The sequence below is a fragment of the Macrobrachium nipponense genome, chromosome 19 (assembly GCF_015104395.2).
Source record: "Macrobrachium nipponense isolate FS-2020 chromosome 19, ASM1510439v2, whole genome shotgun sequence".
NCBI lineage: Eukaryota > Metazoa > Arthropoda > Malacostraca > Decapoda > Palaemonidae > Macrobrachium > Macrobrachium nipponense.
In genome coordinates this window covers 5036597-5056375 of record NC_061088.1, presented here as the reverse complement: position 1 = coordinate 5056375, position 19779 = coordinate 5036597, and the positions used below count along the sequence as shown (strand labels likewise).

The window sequence follows — 19779 nt, the reverse complement described above, 5'->3', positions numbered from 1 at the left end:
GAACAAGATGGTCCCCGAAAGAATAAAAATATGTGTTGCCATATTTTTATTCTTTCTGTGATTTACGAAACTGTGCTTCAATACAATTTTTATAGTTGACTGAATGATTATCACATAACAGTATACAAGAGAATATCTTATCACTATCCATGTTTCATTTCTTATCATCATAAATATTTAAAATACAAATTTCATTGTTATTCTCGAGCTAAGATAGTCAACAATACTCTGTCAGTCCCAAGCTGCTAAGCTATTCTCGTCCTAAGCTGCTATCTCAAGCATTCAAGTATTCAAGTATTCAAGTTACTCTCGTCACAAGCTGCATGATTCAGCACGGTAGACGTAGCTCAATATCTGCTACATAAATGACTGACAATAGCTCATAAAAATCTGTCTACATATGCAAGGTTACTGAAAAAAAATATTGGCAATTTGGGAAGGTGCAATTGCAGAATACTAGATTCTTGGCCAGAGTTCAATTGGAAAATCATATTACAAATGAGCACATTCTAGAATAATAATATTTTGAGGGAAATAAGATCAATAACTACCTCCTTCATACAACAACCTCAGTTTACTTTAAAACACATATTGCATTATTTAGTACTCTCTGTCCACTCTTTAAACTAAAAATAGTACCCTGTACTACAACTTTCTGTACTTTATGAAAGCTGTGAAGAGTTCACACTGGTAATTTGGGGTCCTTTTATTCAGGCAGGGTCAGCATTCATAAACAAAATATTCTAAGTAAAACTTCACCTTCAGCAGAGACATGGGTTTATTTTTACAAAAAGTGAAAAATTTGGGGTATTTTGTCTTGACAAAGAATTTTTTTACCAGACAGTACAAAGGTTGCATTTTCATGAATCTAACTTTACCACAAACCCAATCAAATCAGCTGAAAAACCTTCTATAAATTGACAAAGAAAAAACAAAAAGTGACAGTTCAGGACATACGCACCGCATGTGCCAGTTTCACCCAGAAATGACAGAGGATCATTAACCCATCATCCAAATTAACTCCACAGGACAACGCACAGGGAAGTTCCGGATCAGTATGCATGGTGAAGGCACCATAACACTTCGAATACTAGAAGAAGATGCTGTAACCAATGTTAAATTATTAGTAAACACAAAATCTCATATATGATATTTCAAATCAAAGTCCTGCATTAGTGTACCAATTTGCATTAACCTTTCTTTTACTTATAATTATTATGGCTGTTGCAGTACTGAATATCATTTCAGTGAAGCATTTTCCCACAAGAAATATCACTAAACAGTCAAAACACCTCCACAGGAAACTTTTTTTTAAGTTCTTGAACATCTCACTACCTGACAGGTAGGTCTTTGATGCAATCTCCCTTGAATGGCAAAATGTAAATTCAGAAGATTAAAAAAAAAATATAATGAATGTCCTTTTCAGAATCCTTCCTACCAAATTGTACATGTTTTTATCTTGGTCTTCCTCCAAATTTTTACTTTTCAATTATGCATAAATGTCTTGGACTAAATAAATAATTAAATATGTGATTCAGCAGTCAGGTTTAACAATTTTCAAGTAATCTATTCAAATTTTCTTAACAAGTTTACAAGTTCCTAGTTAATATTTTATGACAAGAAGTTAGTAATTTACTGAAATAACATTGGATGCTACATTCATCAACACAATGGCTTTGGATCTACTAGAAAAACTTTAATATTCTTGATAAGTTGGTTTTCAATTACTGCAACATCATGATGGCTAATGGAGCAGTATGGGTCAACTTTTAAACAGTCACACTTGGCTGCCAAGCAACAATAACCTTAAATCCAAAATACAAAGGATTCTGGTACTGCAGAATTCTTTTCCCATTAAAAACCTAAAGATGAACTAAAGTAAAATTAACAATTTTTAAAAATATGAATACAAATTGAACACCTTTTAAGTGAAGGCTTACTCTACAGGTGGGGAGCTACAAAGGAAGCTGCAGTAACATTCCACCAAGAAGAAAATGTTCCTGGTATAAATTGATACCCACACAAGGAACATTAGTCTCAAGAATCCCTTTCAAATCTGGTGAGGAGACACAAACCAGTCAAAAGATCATGTGACTTTTTAGATGCAAGGTGGTCTGTTGATACTCCAACTTACTAACTAGCAGCAACATACAAGTAACCTTATAACTAACTACATTCCATCAACTGTTTAGCTAAAGATTGAAAGAAATTTTCTACTTAAAAGTGTTAGCTGTATTCCTGTAAGAATAAATATTATTCACCTCACTACACTAAACCAAATGCTGTGGTGATGATGGTCATCAGTAAATAATCACATAAATTGCTAAAAGCAGTCCTACAATGGTGTGACACTACAGCACTGGATGAAAAGATAAAAACTTATTTGCTTTAAAGCTCAGAAACTAATTACCTGGAGTATTATAGGTTTGTCTAGTGGGTGTCTGAACATTGGAATAAGAAGTTGATGGATATGAAGCTGGATTATCCAATGTTCTTTTGTGGTAGACATTTCAGGGACCCTGTAGGAAGCACTAGACGGAGGGGTTTGTGGAAGAATATTATTACCATCAATGTTTTCTGAAGCCTGGGTTTCAAGGTTTCCATTCATGTTTGAGGGGATATCTGAATTCACACTACTACCCTTGGCTGTTGTAGGACATCTTAAAGCATCACTTCCCTCGGCAGTTTGCTGCTTCATGCCAGTAATGCATTTCACCTGAGAAAAAGGGGCTGGCAAGGGAAAAGAAAAACATTTAGGACAATAATTTATATTATAGTCAAGAACAAGAACTATAACCACTCACACAGAGGCAAATCTTTTGAAAACTCGATTCTATGATACAAGCTTTAAGACTTTTAAGTGGACTTTACAGGTATCCATAGACACCTTCAAATTCTACTGTGCTCTAGGTTGCTATATAGCCTTCAGGTCTAATCCTCAAGCGCAATTTCCTTTTAACTTATTTTTCTGTTACTGTTTATTTGCTTAGTTACCACTTTTACTTGTTTTGAATATTCTTTATGCTGGTTGTTCATCAAAAACAAATAAATTTTTAAGTTACTTGTATTTCTCACAAGTATACAAACCAGAACCTTTTGAATACATGAATAATCTTTCAGCACAAGCAAGTTTAATGGTGGAGCTATTAGGGTGATCAGGGAGCAATCCTTCCTTCATTCAACCAAAATTGCCATTCATTTTTCCTTTGATTGCATGGCCAGAGATGGCAGATAGATCAAGGATTCAACTTATATAAACAAGCTCAGATTTGTATTCCTAAAAGAAAAAAACAAAATATTACTTTAAAAATTCTAATTTGTTCCTCTGCAGATATAACCACCACCTTATATATACAGGAAACTTAAATGTAGGGACTGGGATAGTCCCTACAACACACAGCCAAATGAGAAAGGGTGAATCATATTTGAGGCTGGATATAGTATATCTGACATCCATAGTATAAGATAGACATAACAGTTGCTGCTTTGCACAGCAATGTCAATTGGTATGTCACCTACCGAATTTGTGTCATAGTTTATCAAATTTAATGCACAGCAATGTCAATTGGTATGTCACCTACCGAATTTGTGTCATAGTTTATCAAATTTAATGCTGTCTTTAAATAGCTCAGCAAATTCAAGTTTACAAAGGACCTTTGTGTAGGCGATAGGCCTTCTAGATTATATGCAAGGGTTTCATCTCATGCAGCTAAATTACTCACCTCAGAAAATGCTTAATTTTGTGTGCCAACTTAACTTCTTAGCTTTCAGCTAAATCATAGTACTCACCATTAAAACATAAAATAGGTTTGTACATTGTAGAAAAAATGTCTAAATTCCTACATCTTTTTACAAGTTTATAACTACTGTTTTATCTAGTCTACATTTATCTTTCATCATGCACACAGAGTAGCTTATAAAATGACTGTCATTGAAATTGAGTTTGGGGATACAATTGACTTTAATTCCAATGCATTACATTTCTTTTTTTCTAATTTATGTCCAAATTTGAAACAAATATGAATAAGTACCTTAAAAATCTAAAACTACTTCTGCATTATATATATGAAAAAGTCGAACACCCCACGAATTAATAGTCTGGTTCCTTCATTTTATTTTAAGAAAATACAGCAAAAACAATAATCATCACCAAATACTTAAAACATCAAATTAAATTGAATTACATATGAAAATATCTCACCTGATGTGTCTGACGACTGAGAGACCAATCTGTACCCATATCTTCGGACTATATTATCTGAATGAGGGTTTAACGACTCCTGTTCCTCCACCTCCTGGGTGAAAAAAGCATGTATAAATATTGCTACACACAGTTAATAATAAACCGTTAAGTATGAAGCAACTGAGGAGTAGCTATAAATAGGTCAACACAAAACTAAAAAGATGAAACACACATGAAATATAGTACAGACGGCCCTCAGTTAGCGGCAGGGGTTCCGTTCCTGGCCGCCGACGCTAAATGATTTTCGATGCCAAGCGGTTTTAAAGCCTACGGCCGCTGCACACCTTCTTTCGAAACTCTAGACCAGTCAAAAGCGCCGTAATCCCACAATGGCGCAATAAGTAAAATTATATTTATGCAGTATAGTACTATAGAATTTACTGTACAGTAAATTATAGCATTATAAATACTGTAAAGTGAAAAAAGCCTAGCTTTAATCCTTTGGGTGTCTAGAGTATGTAAAGATATAATAAGGTTTATATAGTGTACAGGTAGCTGTAGTGTTTAAGTTATGATAATTCGTCTAACGATAGTCTGATTTTGAGAAACCAATTTACAAATAGCCTAACTTTATCCCATCTTCTAGTTACATAAGTTCAATTACAGCAAAAGGGAATGATGAAAGTATGGGTTTTAACGTTATACTCATTGCGTGAACGTGTACATCCATGAAACAACCGAACGAGAAACAATTTTTTTTTTTTTTTTTTTTAAGTACAACCGAATTGCATAACATCCGTTTGGCTTGTATTTCAAACATCGTACTACAGTACACTACTACTGTAGTTGTTATAAATGGCGTTATGTAGAATAGAACTGAGATATCTTAATGTAATAACTTTATTCGCTATAGATCAAAGATCAATATACATCAAAGATCAATCGGGAAATTTACTGTTAAATTTAAACCTAGTTATAACTGAAGCTGAGAAAACTGTTCAAGCTGCTAATGACTATTATCATACATCGGCAACAAGGATAAATCCAGTAAACGTATGCCATCAAACACAACCGTTGATAAAATTGAGATAAAATCATTTGAATTAAAACTACTGTGCTTGAAAGAACACATCAGCTGATTTCAAACCACAACATTGACCGCTATGCGGAATACTGGCTTAGATTTGCCGTAGTATTTTATAATACAGTAATATGAGAATACATACAACATTATTGGATACAGTGAAGTAATGTATGACTTTTCAAATGATTTATGGAAAAGATGCATAATTAATAAAATAACACCATGCATTTTTTGGAACAGTGGCGGACAAGAACGAACATGAAAAATCATCCCCAGACAACATGGAGCGTAGTTACAAAGGCTGCCTTAATTTATATCATATTTATGTACAAAAATAAAAATACCCTGTACGTAAATATATTTTTCATAGACATTTTAAATTTTTAAATAAAAGCATAAAAAGCATAAAAATTTTAAAAAATCGACACATCGATCGCTAAATTTCCACTGTTTTTAACTTGATATTTTCGGAAGAGCGGCAGACAGCGGCTTACAAGAACAAACATGAAAAAACATCGTATTTGATAACGTGAAGGGCAGTTTCAAAAGCTGCCTTTTTATCATACTTCTGCACAGAAATAAAAAAAATACCCCATACGTAATACATTTTCTTACACATTTTAAACATAAAAGCATGAACATTTATAAAATCGACACATCGATCGCTAATTTCCACCTTTCTTTATTATTATTATTAATAGGTGTTAGTTTTTCCAGACCTCTGAGTCTCAAGTAGACTCTTCTCGGGCTGGTTCTACAAGGGATTCAATCCTGAGAGAGAGAGAGAGAGAGAGAGAGAGAAAAAAAAAAAAAAAAAAAAAAAACAAATTGAGAACTTTATTTGAGAAACCCGTCTTATTTAAAAAATTTATGATTTTATTCATTGAAAAATCCCTGCTTTCCGCAAGAATATTTTTCATTTCTGAACTCCGCAGATAAATAGATCTAATGCTGGGTCCAATTTGGGCACTCAACAAGCAAATGCTGTACTGTCATGGGTGTTGACATCTGTTACATTTCACTGGGTCAGCATGTGGTGTTGCATCTAAGTGACCATGTGAGAATCTTTTGTGTGTCCCTTAATTACGTAGCCTTGCTAGGATCCCTCCTTTTGTTTTTGCTCTTTCCTCCTGTGAGGATGTCCTCCATGCATAGACTTCAGTTTTTATATTTTTAAGTTTGTTTGTTGTTGGCACCGAGGCCCATTCTTCTTTCCAATCCTGGTAAATTAATGTTTTAACTGATTTTACCCAGTCTGACACTGGGGCATATGAAATTGTTGGAGGGATAGTGCAGGCTAATTTGGCAGCAGTCTGCATATTCATTTCCTTTTATTCCACGTGTGCTGGGATCCAACATATTTCCATTGATATTCCTGATTGGAGGAGTTTGATGAATTTTTATTTGAATTTTCCTGTACTATTTGGTTTCCTGATTTATACTGTCCTATGCATCTATAGCGCTACGTGAGTCACTGAAAATTACAGAGACACTTGCTTTTGCCTCAGATATCATATCTAGAGCCATCTGTATGGCTGTGACTTCAGCAGTAAATACTGATGATATTGAAGGTAGGCTTTTTTTACTTAACATATTTTTCGAATATGCAGATGCTCCTACTCCAACATTATTTTTGGAGCCGTCTGTATATATCATAAATTTGTCGCCTTTTCTTCTAATGTGCTCCAAAGCATGTTGGCGGTACATTTTCCGTACTTGTCAATTTGTTTTTTTGAGTAGGTAAGACAGGGAGGTACATATCTTTACTCTATTTAAAATCCATGGTGGTGGCAATTCCATTGGTGGGTGAAAAATTGGATTCATATTATGTTATGTTCATTATGTATCTAGCTCTTTTTGTTTTGGGAAAGAGCTAGTACTATTAACTGCTGTTACTTGATTACAGTTTTGGAAGCAGTAAGTTGCAGGAGACGATCCCGCTTGCATTGAAAGACCTCTTGTATTGTTATTAAATTACGGTGATGTTTTAAGGGCAAAATACCTGCCTCCACCAAAAGTGAGTTTGTTGGGGACGATCGGAAAGCTCCTGTGCACAATCGCACGCCTTCATGGTGCACTGCATCGAGAGATTTAATGCAGATTCTGAGGCGGATGAATATATTGGACAGCAGTAAATCTATTATGGATAGACTGTGCCTTATATATCATTAATAAAATGTCTCGCTTTGCTCCCCAATTAGTGTGTGATAACTTTTTTAATATGGCAAGGGCTTTGATGCCCTTGGCTTTAATGTATTTGATGTGCTCTTTCCAATTTAAATGTTGATCAAATATTACTCCTAGATACTTGATTTTTGTACAAAATTGTATTTCAGTGCTATAAAGATGCAGTTTGATTGTTTGGTTCTTCATCCACCTTTTGTCTTTGTAGAAGACGATTGCTTTTGTTTTATCAGTTGGAAAATTTAAATCCAACTGAATTTGCCCAACTACAATATATTTGAAATGGCAGTACTGAGAACTCTCTGAGCATGTCTCAGATTACTACTCATATAGTAAATGACAAAGTCATCACATATAAACTGTTTTTTTACACCACTTGGTAAATTTATAGTAATTTCATTGATTGCTAAAGCAAACAATGTACAGCTCAAGACACTACCTTGAGGGATTCCTTCTTCCAGTTTATAGGTTACTGAGTAGGAATTTTCTACTCTTACTTGAAAAGTTCTGTTGTTAAGAAGTTCTTAATAATATTGGTAAGTGGCCTCTTAGTCCCTTGGAGTGGAGTTTTTGCATGATGTTATGTTTTCCATGTTGTATCGTATGCTTTTTCTATATCAAAAATATAGCTACTGTTAATTTCTTTTGTTCAAAGCCTTTTTTGATATGTCTTCTAAATGTGTTAAGGGATCTAGGGTTGATCTGCCAGCTATTGAACCAGATTGTGTTGGTGTTAAAATGGATTCTTTGGTTATTACATACGTTAATCGTGCATTAACCATTTTTTCTAAGATTTTGCATAGGCAACTTGTTAGAGATATCGTCTATAATTGGATGGATTACTTGCATCCTTTCCTGGTTTGTTTATTGGAATAATTATGGCATGTTTCCATTTATCAGGAAAGACACGTTTTAGCCAGATACTATTGTAAAATTTTAATAAATATGATTAAGCTATAGGAGCTAATTTTTATAAAATTTTCTATCATTTCAAATGATATTTTATCATATCCTGGTGCAGAGGGATGACAAGAGTTGATGGCATTATCTAGTTCATCCATGTTAAAAATATAGTTATATTCCAGGTCTTCAAGAGTTTCAAAATTGAGTATTATATTTTTCTTTTTGTTTTCTGATACTTTGAAATGTGTATCTAGGCTGGAGTAAGCACTGATGTTTTCAAAATGTTTCCCAATTATGTTTGATATTTCATAAGTATCATGGTATATTTTTCCATTTAAATGTATTGCACTTCTTGGAGGTCTTATATGTTTTCCATTGATTTTCTTATCTTTTGCCAGACATCCCTTGTGGATGTGTTTGAAGATATGTTTGAGACATATTCCTTCCATGATGCGATTTTTTCAGCTATTACCGTTTTTCTAAATTTGGCTGTATATTTGTTATATAGTGGTTTAATGTGGTTAATTGTTATGTTTGTTATAACTATTTTGTTTAATATGTTTATACTATAGGGCATTTTGTTGAGTGATTTAAGGCGAGTTTTGAGTCTGTTTAGATTGCGACTCAATATATGTTTTTATTTTCTTAATGTTGTTAATGTTGGATTCCACCATGGGACAGGGGATTTTGTGGAATGTGTTTTGGTTTTTGGAATCTTTTATCTGCAGCATTTATTATGAAGTTTGAGAAGGATTCACATGTAGTATTGTGATCTTCATTATGTGGGAATGTGGTATGTTTCGTGTGTATAGGAAATATTTATCCCAGTTAGCTTTTTTGGGATATTATATCTTGTAGGTGGCAATATTTTGACATTACTTAAGTAGTTCAGAATGATTGGGAAATGGTCACTTGTGTATGAATCGTCTAGGACGTTCCATTCAAATTTCTCCGCTACATCATTTGAACATAATGAAATGTCAATTGAAGAAAAGGTTAGGTGTGTATTTGAAAAATATGTTGGAACTTCACTTTCATTGAGACAATACAGGTTGTGTTTCATTATAGTATTCTCTATGTTGATTCCGGATGTGTCAGTGGGTTATTAATATCCCATAATGGATTATGTGCATTAAAATCTCCTACTATAAGTAGTGGTTCCTGTATACTTTTGCTAATAAGTTCGAAAATCACTGAAATTTGCATTGAAATTTGGTTGGTTATATAAATTACAAATAGTAATTTTACTTTTATCAGGCATATACAGTTTAATTGATGTTATTTGATATGGCATAGATGGTATGTCAACAGGTTCATATGTAATGCTATTATGAACGTATATGGCTGTGCCTAATTTTCCACCGTCAGTTGGTGAATAACAGGCAATTTTATAGTGTTGGATATTTGTAGGGTTACTTCCTATATGTTGTAGACATATGCACATTGGGTTGTGGTCTCGTATGATTCTTTGTAATTCACCCAGACGTAGTCGGGTTAAGAGACCATTTATATTCCATTGAATGATTTTATATTCCATTATTGGGAGGAATTGGTGTTAAATTCTGTAAATTGATTGCTGATTTTACTTTATCTCGTAGTTTATATGCATTTGAATTTATTTGTGGTTTTTTAATCGTTGTATTTGTATGTTGGTTATTAGATTCTGCAGTTGTTTTGTTTTTCATAGTTGAATATTAATAAGTCTATTTTTGATTTTATAATTTCCTTTTTGTATTTTAAGGATTCAGAACATAATTCGTTCTCATGTTGGTGTGTTAAAGGGCACCTCCTTAATTTGGTAAAATTGTCAATACAATTTCGTACTGTGTCCTCTGTCTTGGTAGTTAGTTGGTTATAGTGACTTACAAAGCATTCATTACAACCACAAGATGAAGCATGTTTGGTAATGTTAATTATTGGTTCAGAAGTTTTTGGTCTAGCTTTAGAAATTTCTGGTTTTGTAATTCTATTGTTCCTTTTCTGTAGTGATAAGGACTGTTGGTTTGAGGGGTTATTTGTTTTGTTGTTGTTAATGGGATATTTCGGTCTTGTGGATGGTTGGGGGTGATAGTTATATTTTGGTTTTGGTTTAATGGTATGATTTTCATTAGTATTATTTGATGGAACTTGTAAAGAGTGATCTTTACTGTCCAGATGTTGGCTGTTTGATTGAGATTGAGGGTAATTGTGTATTTCCACTTGTGATGAGGATAGTTTAATATCTTTTTTTAAAATGTTCTCCTGGTGTAGTTGGAGTCTCTCTGGATTGATTGTAATTTTCAATATTTACCTTTTTTCCCTTAGGTGGGGTTCTTTCTAGAATTCTTTTCTTTTTGCCAGTTCGATTATCATCATTATTTAATTCTTCTTCTATTGGAAGTTCTTTTCCATGGATAACTGAATCATCTATGTTAGTGGTGGTATTGGTTGTTGTAATATCACTTTTATTTTGTGTTTCAGTATTATTGGTATGAAATCCAGTTTCCCTCCCTGTTTATACTATCTTGTTTGTCATTGTGCTGTTTGATGTCTTGATTTTTAGTCACATTTGAAAAGGTGGGGGTTTTGGATGGATTGTTAACGCCTCTTACTTTTAGCTCAAGTCTGGCTTCCATGACTGACATTCCTGTCCTATTTATTAACAACTGAAGTTCTGTGTTATATTGGTAAAATGAACACTCCTTAGATTTTGCGTGATGGGCTAGTCCACAATTAATACATTTTGATTGATTACAGTTCCAATTAGTGGTATGGTCATCTGATGCACAGACTGCACATATAGCTTTATTACGGCATCTTTTGTATGTGTGTCCATACCTTGAGCACTGTGTACATTGTAATGGTTTAGGAACAAAAGGACGAACTTCTCTATTTTGTCCAAGAATTTTTATTTTAAATGGTAAGTCTTGGCCTGTAAATTTTATTTTGGCAATGTTAGATATTTTTTACTTTTATCTTTCCTACTTGAAATAGAGTATATTTCTAAATCGTGGATATTGTTATATCTCAATTTTAGGGAGTCTAGCAATAGTTGTTTTGAAGGAAGCTCCTGCTCGCTATTGGGTAGGATGACTGTACCCTGTACATAATTCAATGTTTCGTGGCTTGTAATTATTACCTTTATATTATTTATTTCTGTTATACTTAAAAAGGCAGTGGACTGCTTTTTATTGGTTACTTGGATAAGCCATTCATTGTCCTTGATGTGTCTGCATTCCATGTCTTGTGTTGGATATATGTTAAGTAATTTGTTTTCTAGCATCGCTGCTGAGATTTTGTTGTCAGCTTTGAGGACTAGAATCTTGGACCAATTATCTGGTCCAAAGAGGTCATCAAAATGTACCAATGTGGGATTAAGTCGGTAATTTTTTGTTTCTTTTCGGTCCTTGTTTTATGTATGTTGCTTGTCTATTATGATTTTTGTATTTTTCTGTATTGCTGGGAGGATTATTTGTCTCTAATTAAGAATTATTGTTCATCATATATGGTTCCATTGTTACGATATTGGAGTTTACCAATTTATTTTTGTTTCTTTCTTTTTTATTTATGCACTCTATTTGGTTTTCTGGCTCTGCTGCTTTACTTGGAACAAGGGTGTTCCTTTGTATCTTTTATAGTACTTTCACTACTTGTGGCAGTACCTAGGAAATTCGGGAGTGACGTGCCAATGGTCATCAACTGTGCCGTAGTTTTTCCATCATGGGGCCCAGGGTAATCAAATCATTTATTTCACAGTTCATAAATTTTGAGTTTTTCACAAAAAAAAAAAAAAAAAAAAAAAAAAAAAAAAAAAAAAAAAAAAAAAAAAATAAAAATAATAATAATAATAATAATAATAATAATAATAATAATAATAATAATAATAATAATAATTCTTGAAAAGATATCATTGGCCCTTCGCGAAGTTAAATCTTCTGCCAAAGGCACAAGTGAGAAAGGACTCCCAAATGTCCGCATCCCTACCCTACCCCAAAGGGGATGGCATAACATGATTAGTATGGCCCAAGTGTAAGCAGAACCCGCTTGCTAGGACTAAGAGTATTATGTTAATACAATTATCCCCATCCTAATCACATTATGGGCAAACTGGATAGAATGCCGAGAGTTCTATTCCTAGAACCAGGCCCCCCCTGGAATCCGTGGTCCAGCTCCACAGAATAGTTCCGCCTGAAAAACAGGTCCGAACATTGTCGGGTAGATGATGGATCTACCACAGTTCTCACTATTTAGCTTCGGATTTAACTCCACGTTAAGCCATGATATGTTTTCTCATTTATTTGCTTTTAAAAATTTTGGCAAAAAATGGAAAAGTCCACATAAGTTTACTCGAAAATATATAATGTCATATGGGACTCTTGGGTTCGAACCTGGGAAGAGATTCCTGAGGTTCGAGAGCCCCCTCACCACGTCAAGGTGGTCCCAAAATGAGGGGGCACCTTTCTTTAACTCTATATTTTCGGAAGAGTGGCAGGCGGCGCTCACATGAAAGAACATGAAAAAACATCGTATTTGATAACGTGTGAAGGGCAGTTTCGAAAGCGTATCATATTTCTGTGCAGAAATAAAAATACCCTATACGTAATACATTTTCATACACATTTTAAACATAAAAGCATGAACATTTATAAATCGACATCCATAGCTAAATTTGTAGTTATGTAACTTGATATTTTCGGCATAGAACAGCGTCAGAGGCATATATTTTACCCTAATACTACCTAGTGGCGCTGTTAACTGAAAATTGTGCCATAAAAATACCTTATTTTTTTAATGAATATTTTTGACGACCGCCGTAAAACCGATTCGCCGCCGAGCGATTGCGCCGTTAACCGTGGGCCGCCTGTAATGGTTACTTTAACAGAACAACACAAGAAGGCATAAATATCAAACACAAAAATTGTAAAATAGTATATCTAACCTGTGCAGCAGTCTCTTCAGCAGATTTTTCATCACCATAAAAATGTTTCTTGTCAACAGAAACCCGGACTTTAACATTGTGATAACGGGTGTTCACTTCTCCTGCCTGTAAAAGGAAAATGGTTTATACTCTTATAATAAAAATAATTTACCAAGATTAATTTTTAGGAAATTTTGAACACTGATAAGCTATGATATATCATAAGAAGTCTAATTTGGAATATGTATTCTTAAATTTATTACTAATTGTAGTTTGATAATTATCTAAACACTCCACGTTAAAGGTACAGTACATACTTGTGTAACACGCAATCTCGCATATCATGCGACCCCAAAATTTTCACCCTTAAAAAATTATTTTATCACGTATCATGCGAGTTAAATTTACAAGACCAAATAACCATGGACTAACCTCTTTTCCTCCTCTTTATCTATTCCATTTTATAGTTAGGCTAACCCCTTTTCCTCCATCTCTTAATCTATACCATCTTCTGGTTAAGTTTAAAAAAGTAAAAGAGAATGCCAAAATTATCGGTAGTAATGATATAGTACTTGTTTGGAAAACACATACAGACAGAAACAGCTGATTTGCTATGAACAACCAATCATATAACAACAGCCTTTTTGCTTGCATTTCAACCATCATATGATAGTAAAAAATTACCATAGTTATGTTACAAATGACGTTAAGGAGAATAGGACTGATATATTTTTACATTACAGGTAGTAGTCAACTTACTACCGCAATTAATTATGACCAACCATCACACTCAATTTAGGACGTAAGTCGGCCCGTGTTAATTTTTCGTAAGAACATTGTACTAGCCTAGCCTACACTAGGGTAATCAGTACCATCTTTACATATAGGGGGTAGCCTAGCCTACACTACACAGTATACTTATACACATATGGCATAGAAATGATTAATTACAGTTAATTCTCTAGGTTCAATGCACATTGGCTTATGATAATTTAGTACAAAGAGAAATGGAATAACATTTAACAAGTTAGCCTCGCATATACGATGATGATGATATCGTGGTACATATATCGTATACGTATATACAAATACAGTAGCCTAGCCTTCAGTATACTGTATACAACATATATGATATAATTTAGTAATTTATTAATATAAGCCAATTTTGGAGGTTCAAGCATTTTGACTATATGACATGTCAGTAAAAAAAAAAATGGGCACGAAAAAGGAATCAGATTCGGATTGACATCGGCATACCTAATTGAGTGATGTCAGGCTGCTGACGGCTAGTACATTTACGAAATAAAAACAATGAATAAGCATCTTTTCTGTGATTCTTTTAAAAAGTTATACATTACAGTATCCAATAACATTTTATGTATTCTCATATTATCATCTCATAAAATACTAACAAAGTGGTCAGTGTTTTTGATTAGAAATCAGCTGATGGTGAATACGAGTTTATTTCTCCGTATTTAACTCAATTCAGAGCGAATTGCCTTTCTTCTACTTAGCGTAAAATATCTAGATACTTTACTTAAACAAGATAAAGTATTTTGTTATTTTACTATGTAATTTTAAGTCGAAATATGAATTAAATACATCTTGTGAACTAAAGTTTTTTTTTTTCGTTAACAGATTGCGTTGTGGGCATGTTTATTGTGTAAAAATATTACATGATTCCGTTTGCTATTTTCACTTCGTTTCATAATAGTACGAATTAACCTTTACCGTTACGTTACTTATCTTTTATAGGCGTGAAATCAACAGTAAAATGTGTTCTTTCAAGACCTGAAGTTTTTATTAAATTATTTTCTCTCAATTTTATCTACAGTTGTGTTTGATGGTGTAAGTTTACTGGAATTATATCTTTGTTGCCAATGCATGATAACAGTACTATATGGATGAAACTTGCAAACTTCAGTATAGTACCTTCAAATTCAACCGTAAACAAAATGAGAGAAATGTGTTTTAATCAAAACTACTGGGCATGAAAAGAAAACATTTTACTGTTTTCACAACAATAAAAGATAAATATGTAAAGCTCATAGTATTCTGATGCGATAAAGTGAAAATATCGAACAGAATCTGTCGATTTTTGTTTACGCAATAAACATGCCCTCAGCGCCATCTACTAACGAAAAATAACCAAATTTTTTTCACAAACGATACTCTTTAAGTGATATTTCCACTTGAAAACACTTTGTATAATGTAAAATAACCTTGTCTCATATAAATAGAGTATCTTGAGATTCATTTGCACTAACTAGAGGCAAGAAAGTCTCTCTGATTTGAGTTCAACACAGCAAACATAAATTTACTCGCAATCGCCCTCAGCTGTTTTCAAACCAAAACATGATTGCTATGTTTGTATTTTATAATACAAACAAGTAGTAATATGAAAATACAAATAATATTATTGGATGGAGTGAAGTAAAACATAGCTTTTTAAAAGATCCATGGAAAAGATGCATATCCATTATGTTTGTATATTATCATATGATACTAATATATGATTATTACATACTCGAATTTTATATCTCATGTAAGATGCGACCCCTTTAAAATCAGCTCCAAAATTAGGGCTTCAAAAGTTGCTAATATGCGAGTATATATGGTATGTATTTTAACTCAGTGGTCTAGTCCAACTACATAACAACAATAATATTAATAGAAAAATAAATAATACATAAGATTTATTTTCTAAATACTTACCTCTCCATTATATAGCTTTTACTGCCCCTGATATGGAATTAAAAGCTATTTAATCCTTAAGGACGGATATCCTCACGGGTAACAATAACAGGTTTTTTGTGGTTGACGGATTACCTCCTGGTGAGTATCAATATTACAGACCATTGACTTGGAGAAATCGGGAGGGAAAGAGGTTCCATTACTTCAATACACCATAAATTTACTAATGGCAACTTTTAGACTGGCTCAGCTCAGCGATTCTAGGCAGCTCATGATTTAGATGTGTACTTGACTTCAAGGGGGCGGGTTATGTACCCCTCTCTCTCTCTCTATCTCTTCTTCTCTCTCTTCTCTCTCTCTCTCTCTCTCTCTCTCTCTCTCGCTCTCTCTCTCTCATGATGTCATCTCATAAATTTGCTCATAAATATAACCATGCCTAACATGTATAATCCAAGAAAGTTACTGCATCTTCAATCTCAGTAAATTTCTGAAAATATTTTACAACAAATATGCTCAAAATTTTCTACTGATTTTTGTTCTTATCTGTTATGATATTGTGTGAGCTGTAATTATAACTTTATAAAACAAAATAAAATTAATCATTAGAAAAAACATGTATAATTTGGTAAAATTTATGACTGTCTTGTAAAAGAAGCCCCACAAAGGCTTGTAAATAGTCATTTTCAACTTCTTGGGAAAGTAGGAGAATTTTTTATAATAAGTTTTCTGAAACCTTGCGCATTTGCATCTCTTTCCACTGATGTGTGTTTTCTTAAACTAGCTGACCTCAAAGTTTGCCCGGTCTGGGGTGATGCATGTGTTTGTTTTAGCCAGGCTCTTTTACGGGTTAATGGAGAGGTCAGGTTCATTAAAATAAATTAAGTCATAACAATGTGATAATGATTCAACTCCAAACTTACTGCAATATTGATGCTTTCATCTTCATGCTGAAAGTCACTGGAAGCAGCTGTTGCAAAACCTTTAGGTTCATAGTCTGGAGGGGTAACTAGAAACAATACGTATAAATTAGAGAGCATCCAGTATCAACAGTCAGTGCTAAACCTTACAGAGAAAAAATAACAACTATAACTATATAAATTCTAATAAATAAACTTGATGACATACATACAATCCTTACTGAACGACCTTCCTGTTTAAAGACAGCCCCAACTTATGACCAGCTCTTTTTCCAAAGCTGTAGCAGTAACAGAAAGTGATGATGTGAACTTCTGTGATTTCTGAAAATTATGCATTTTACATGACAAAAAGAACACTTCATTACCTTGAGAGAAAATAACAAAAAAGGGTATCCAAGGCACAAGGAGAAATATACCTTAAACATTTCATGGAGAATATCTTCAAAGGGTTTTGACAATGACAAACATGACGTCACAATAAAAAAATTGAGGGACTTGTTAAACACTTAAATTACTATGTGATGAAGTACTGTAAATGATACTAACAAATTAGTATAATTGGGGAGAGCTAACTAACAAAAGTTTAATGCAAGTCTAAAGCAAAAAAGGACTGTATGAAAAAGAGGAAACAACGGAAGAAAAAAAAAATTCACCATATATGGGTTAGGTGGTGTCTGTTCTCTCAAAAGTGAACGTGACTATACGTATTACAATTAGCAGGTATGGACCAGAATGCCAAGTGGTTCTTGAAAGCAGAATGGCAAACAATAAGGGAACTTTTACAAAATCATGAAATTGAAGGGCAAAAAAATGACAAATTAGGCAACACTAATAGAATTAAAAATGATAAAATACTCATAGTAGCACGAGTCTTAAAATGGAGAAACAAATCCACAATTATATATATGTACATAGTATATCTAAAGGTAACACCGTACAGACTGCTTTCCCCCTTATTTGCAGGGGATGCGTACCAGACCCCCCGGAATAGTTAGAACCCGTGAATAGTTGGAACTCCTATAAAAACGCTAAAAACAGCCTATTTTGTTAGTTAAAACTCAAGAAAAACCCACTAAAAATGTTTATAGTACTTGGTTTTTTTAATAGTTTTATCACAAAAATTGCATTTTATGATGAAATTGATACAAAAAAAACAGGAACTTGTGGATATTTCTCATGGAAAAATACCTTGAATGTGCGTATTTTCCGCAAATAATGTGGGGAAACGTTCCCAAGAGAAATCCGCGAATGTGTGAGTCCGCGAATCTGGAGAACGCAAATACGGGGGTCCACTGTATGAACCTATACATAACTTTGGCTTTGTTTTTCCATACTAATGGAACTTATAGAAAATACTCCAAGGACCTGTCCTCTTACCCCTACAAGTCCTTGCATTCCCTCACTGTTACCTCCCTTACCCAGGCCCTCTACAGATCCTGATAGCTCCAGTGCTGACACTCTCTTTTAGAAGAATTTGATGACTAAATTGTTAATTTGAATGTCTCTTTCCATAACTATTTTTTTGGATGCCATTTTTATAGTGTTTGGTGACTATATTTTTATGTTCTGCAATGTGTAAGAGTTAAAAATTAAGAGTTATCCAGTTGTAGGTTCCTTGATAACTTTTTTTTTATTCAGAATAAAACCAGTTACCTGTATTTAAATTATACTGACCAAAATACTATATACTAGTACTGTACAGTAATAAATTCTTCTATTCTGTTCATTACAGTATGCAGTGCTTTACTGCATAAACATTAAAAAATACTGAGTACTAATAACATTATAAGAGTATCAAAATATGGCTGATGCAAGCCTGCTACCATCAGTGCAGTATGCCTGAAATATCAGTAAGGCAAAGCTCCTTGTATATCAACAAATATGCTTAAAAACTAAGTTGTGGGTATGGAACTCTATCGTTGAGTATGGGGTGTATGTATAGTGAAAATTTAAAGTTTCCAAAAAAAAGAATTTAATGAAGATGAAGGCTTGCCTACCATCATCATAATAGCTGAGTCTCATCCCAAGATGCACCTTCCTTGGAAGAGGCCTCAAAGACTGTGTTAAAAGGAAAATTGTCCTCAGCATTTTCCTCGTAGGCTTCCGAACATCAAACTTCATTTCTTGGGGTCTGTAGGAGTTAAAGAGAAAAAATCTTACTATGTATCTAAAATTCATGGTTAAAAATCAATCTCCTTTCCTAACTTAACATATACACAGTTATATATGGTGCCATCTATTTATGAAAAAAATAACGAAGTCTAGTTTCGCAACAAGACGTATTCAAGTCTAGTTTCGCAACAAGACGTATTCAAGTCGTATTTCAACTTTAAAACATTTCATATAACGAAACATAAACTTGTCCCAAATAAATAGAATTCCCAGAGATTAATTTATGCTAAATAGAAGCAAGAAGATTGCTCAGAAATGAGTTGAATGTGGTGAAATAAACTTATCTCCGTCAGCTTATTTCTCCAAACCAAAACATGATCGGTTTGTTTGTATTTTATAATACAATAGTGATGTACCAACCTAATATAAGACTACATATACAGGCGGTCCCCGGGTTACGACGGGGGTTCCGTTCTTAAGACGCGTCGTAACCCGAAAATCGTCGTAAGCCAGAACGACGTTCTTGAAAACATGTCCACAGGGAAAATTTCACTACTAATTTGCAATTTTTCTTAGGGCCGTATCTCTAAAATTATCACTAATTTACTTTTTTCATGTGCAACACTGTGTATTCAAAAATTACTGTATATTTTCATTAAAATACAAAAGAGAGAGAGAGAGAGAGAGAGAGAGAGAGAGAGAGAGAGAGAGAGAGAGAGAGAGAGAGAGAGAGAGAGAGAGAGAGAGAGAGAAATAACTCCTTAGGTTTCAATGGATTGAAATGAACGTCTGTAGGCAACTTTTT

At 33.6% G+C, this 19779-nt stretch overlaps 1 protein-coding gene across 4 annotated transcripts in view; it reads right to left on the bottom strand.

Annotated features, from left to right (window-relative positions):
- Window positions 1-1027: 1027 nt before the first annotated feature.
- The window catches only part of LOC135212389 (HORMA domain-containing protein 2-like), a 90963-nt gene continuing 72211 nt past the window's right edge, over window positions 1028-19779 (bottom strand). For all 4 annotated transcript variants that reach the window (XM_064245762.1, XM_064245777.1, XM_064245769.1 and 1 more), the window contains 6 exons: window positions 18860-18993; window positions 16866-16951; window positions 13273-13377; window positions 4202-4295; window positions 2411-2730; window positions 1028-1103 (listed from right to left, as the gene is read on the bottom strand). In XM_064245762.1, coding sequence (XP_064101832.1) covers window positions 1053-1103; window positions 2411-2730; window positions 4202-4295; window positions 13273-13377; window positions 16866-16951; window positions 18860-18993 — 790 coding nt within the window. In that variant the 3' untranslated portion in view covers window positions 1028-1052. The remainder of the gene's footprint in view (window positions 1104-2410; window positions 2731-4201; window positions 4296-13272; window positions 13378-16865; window positions 16952-18859; window positions 18994-19779) is intronic.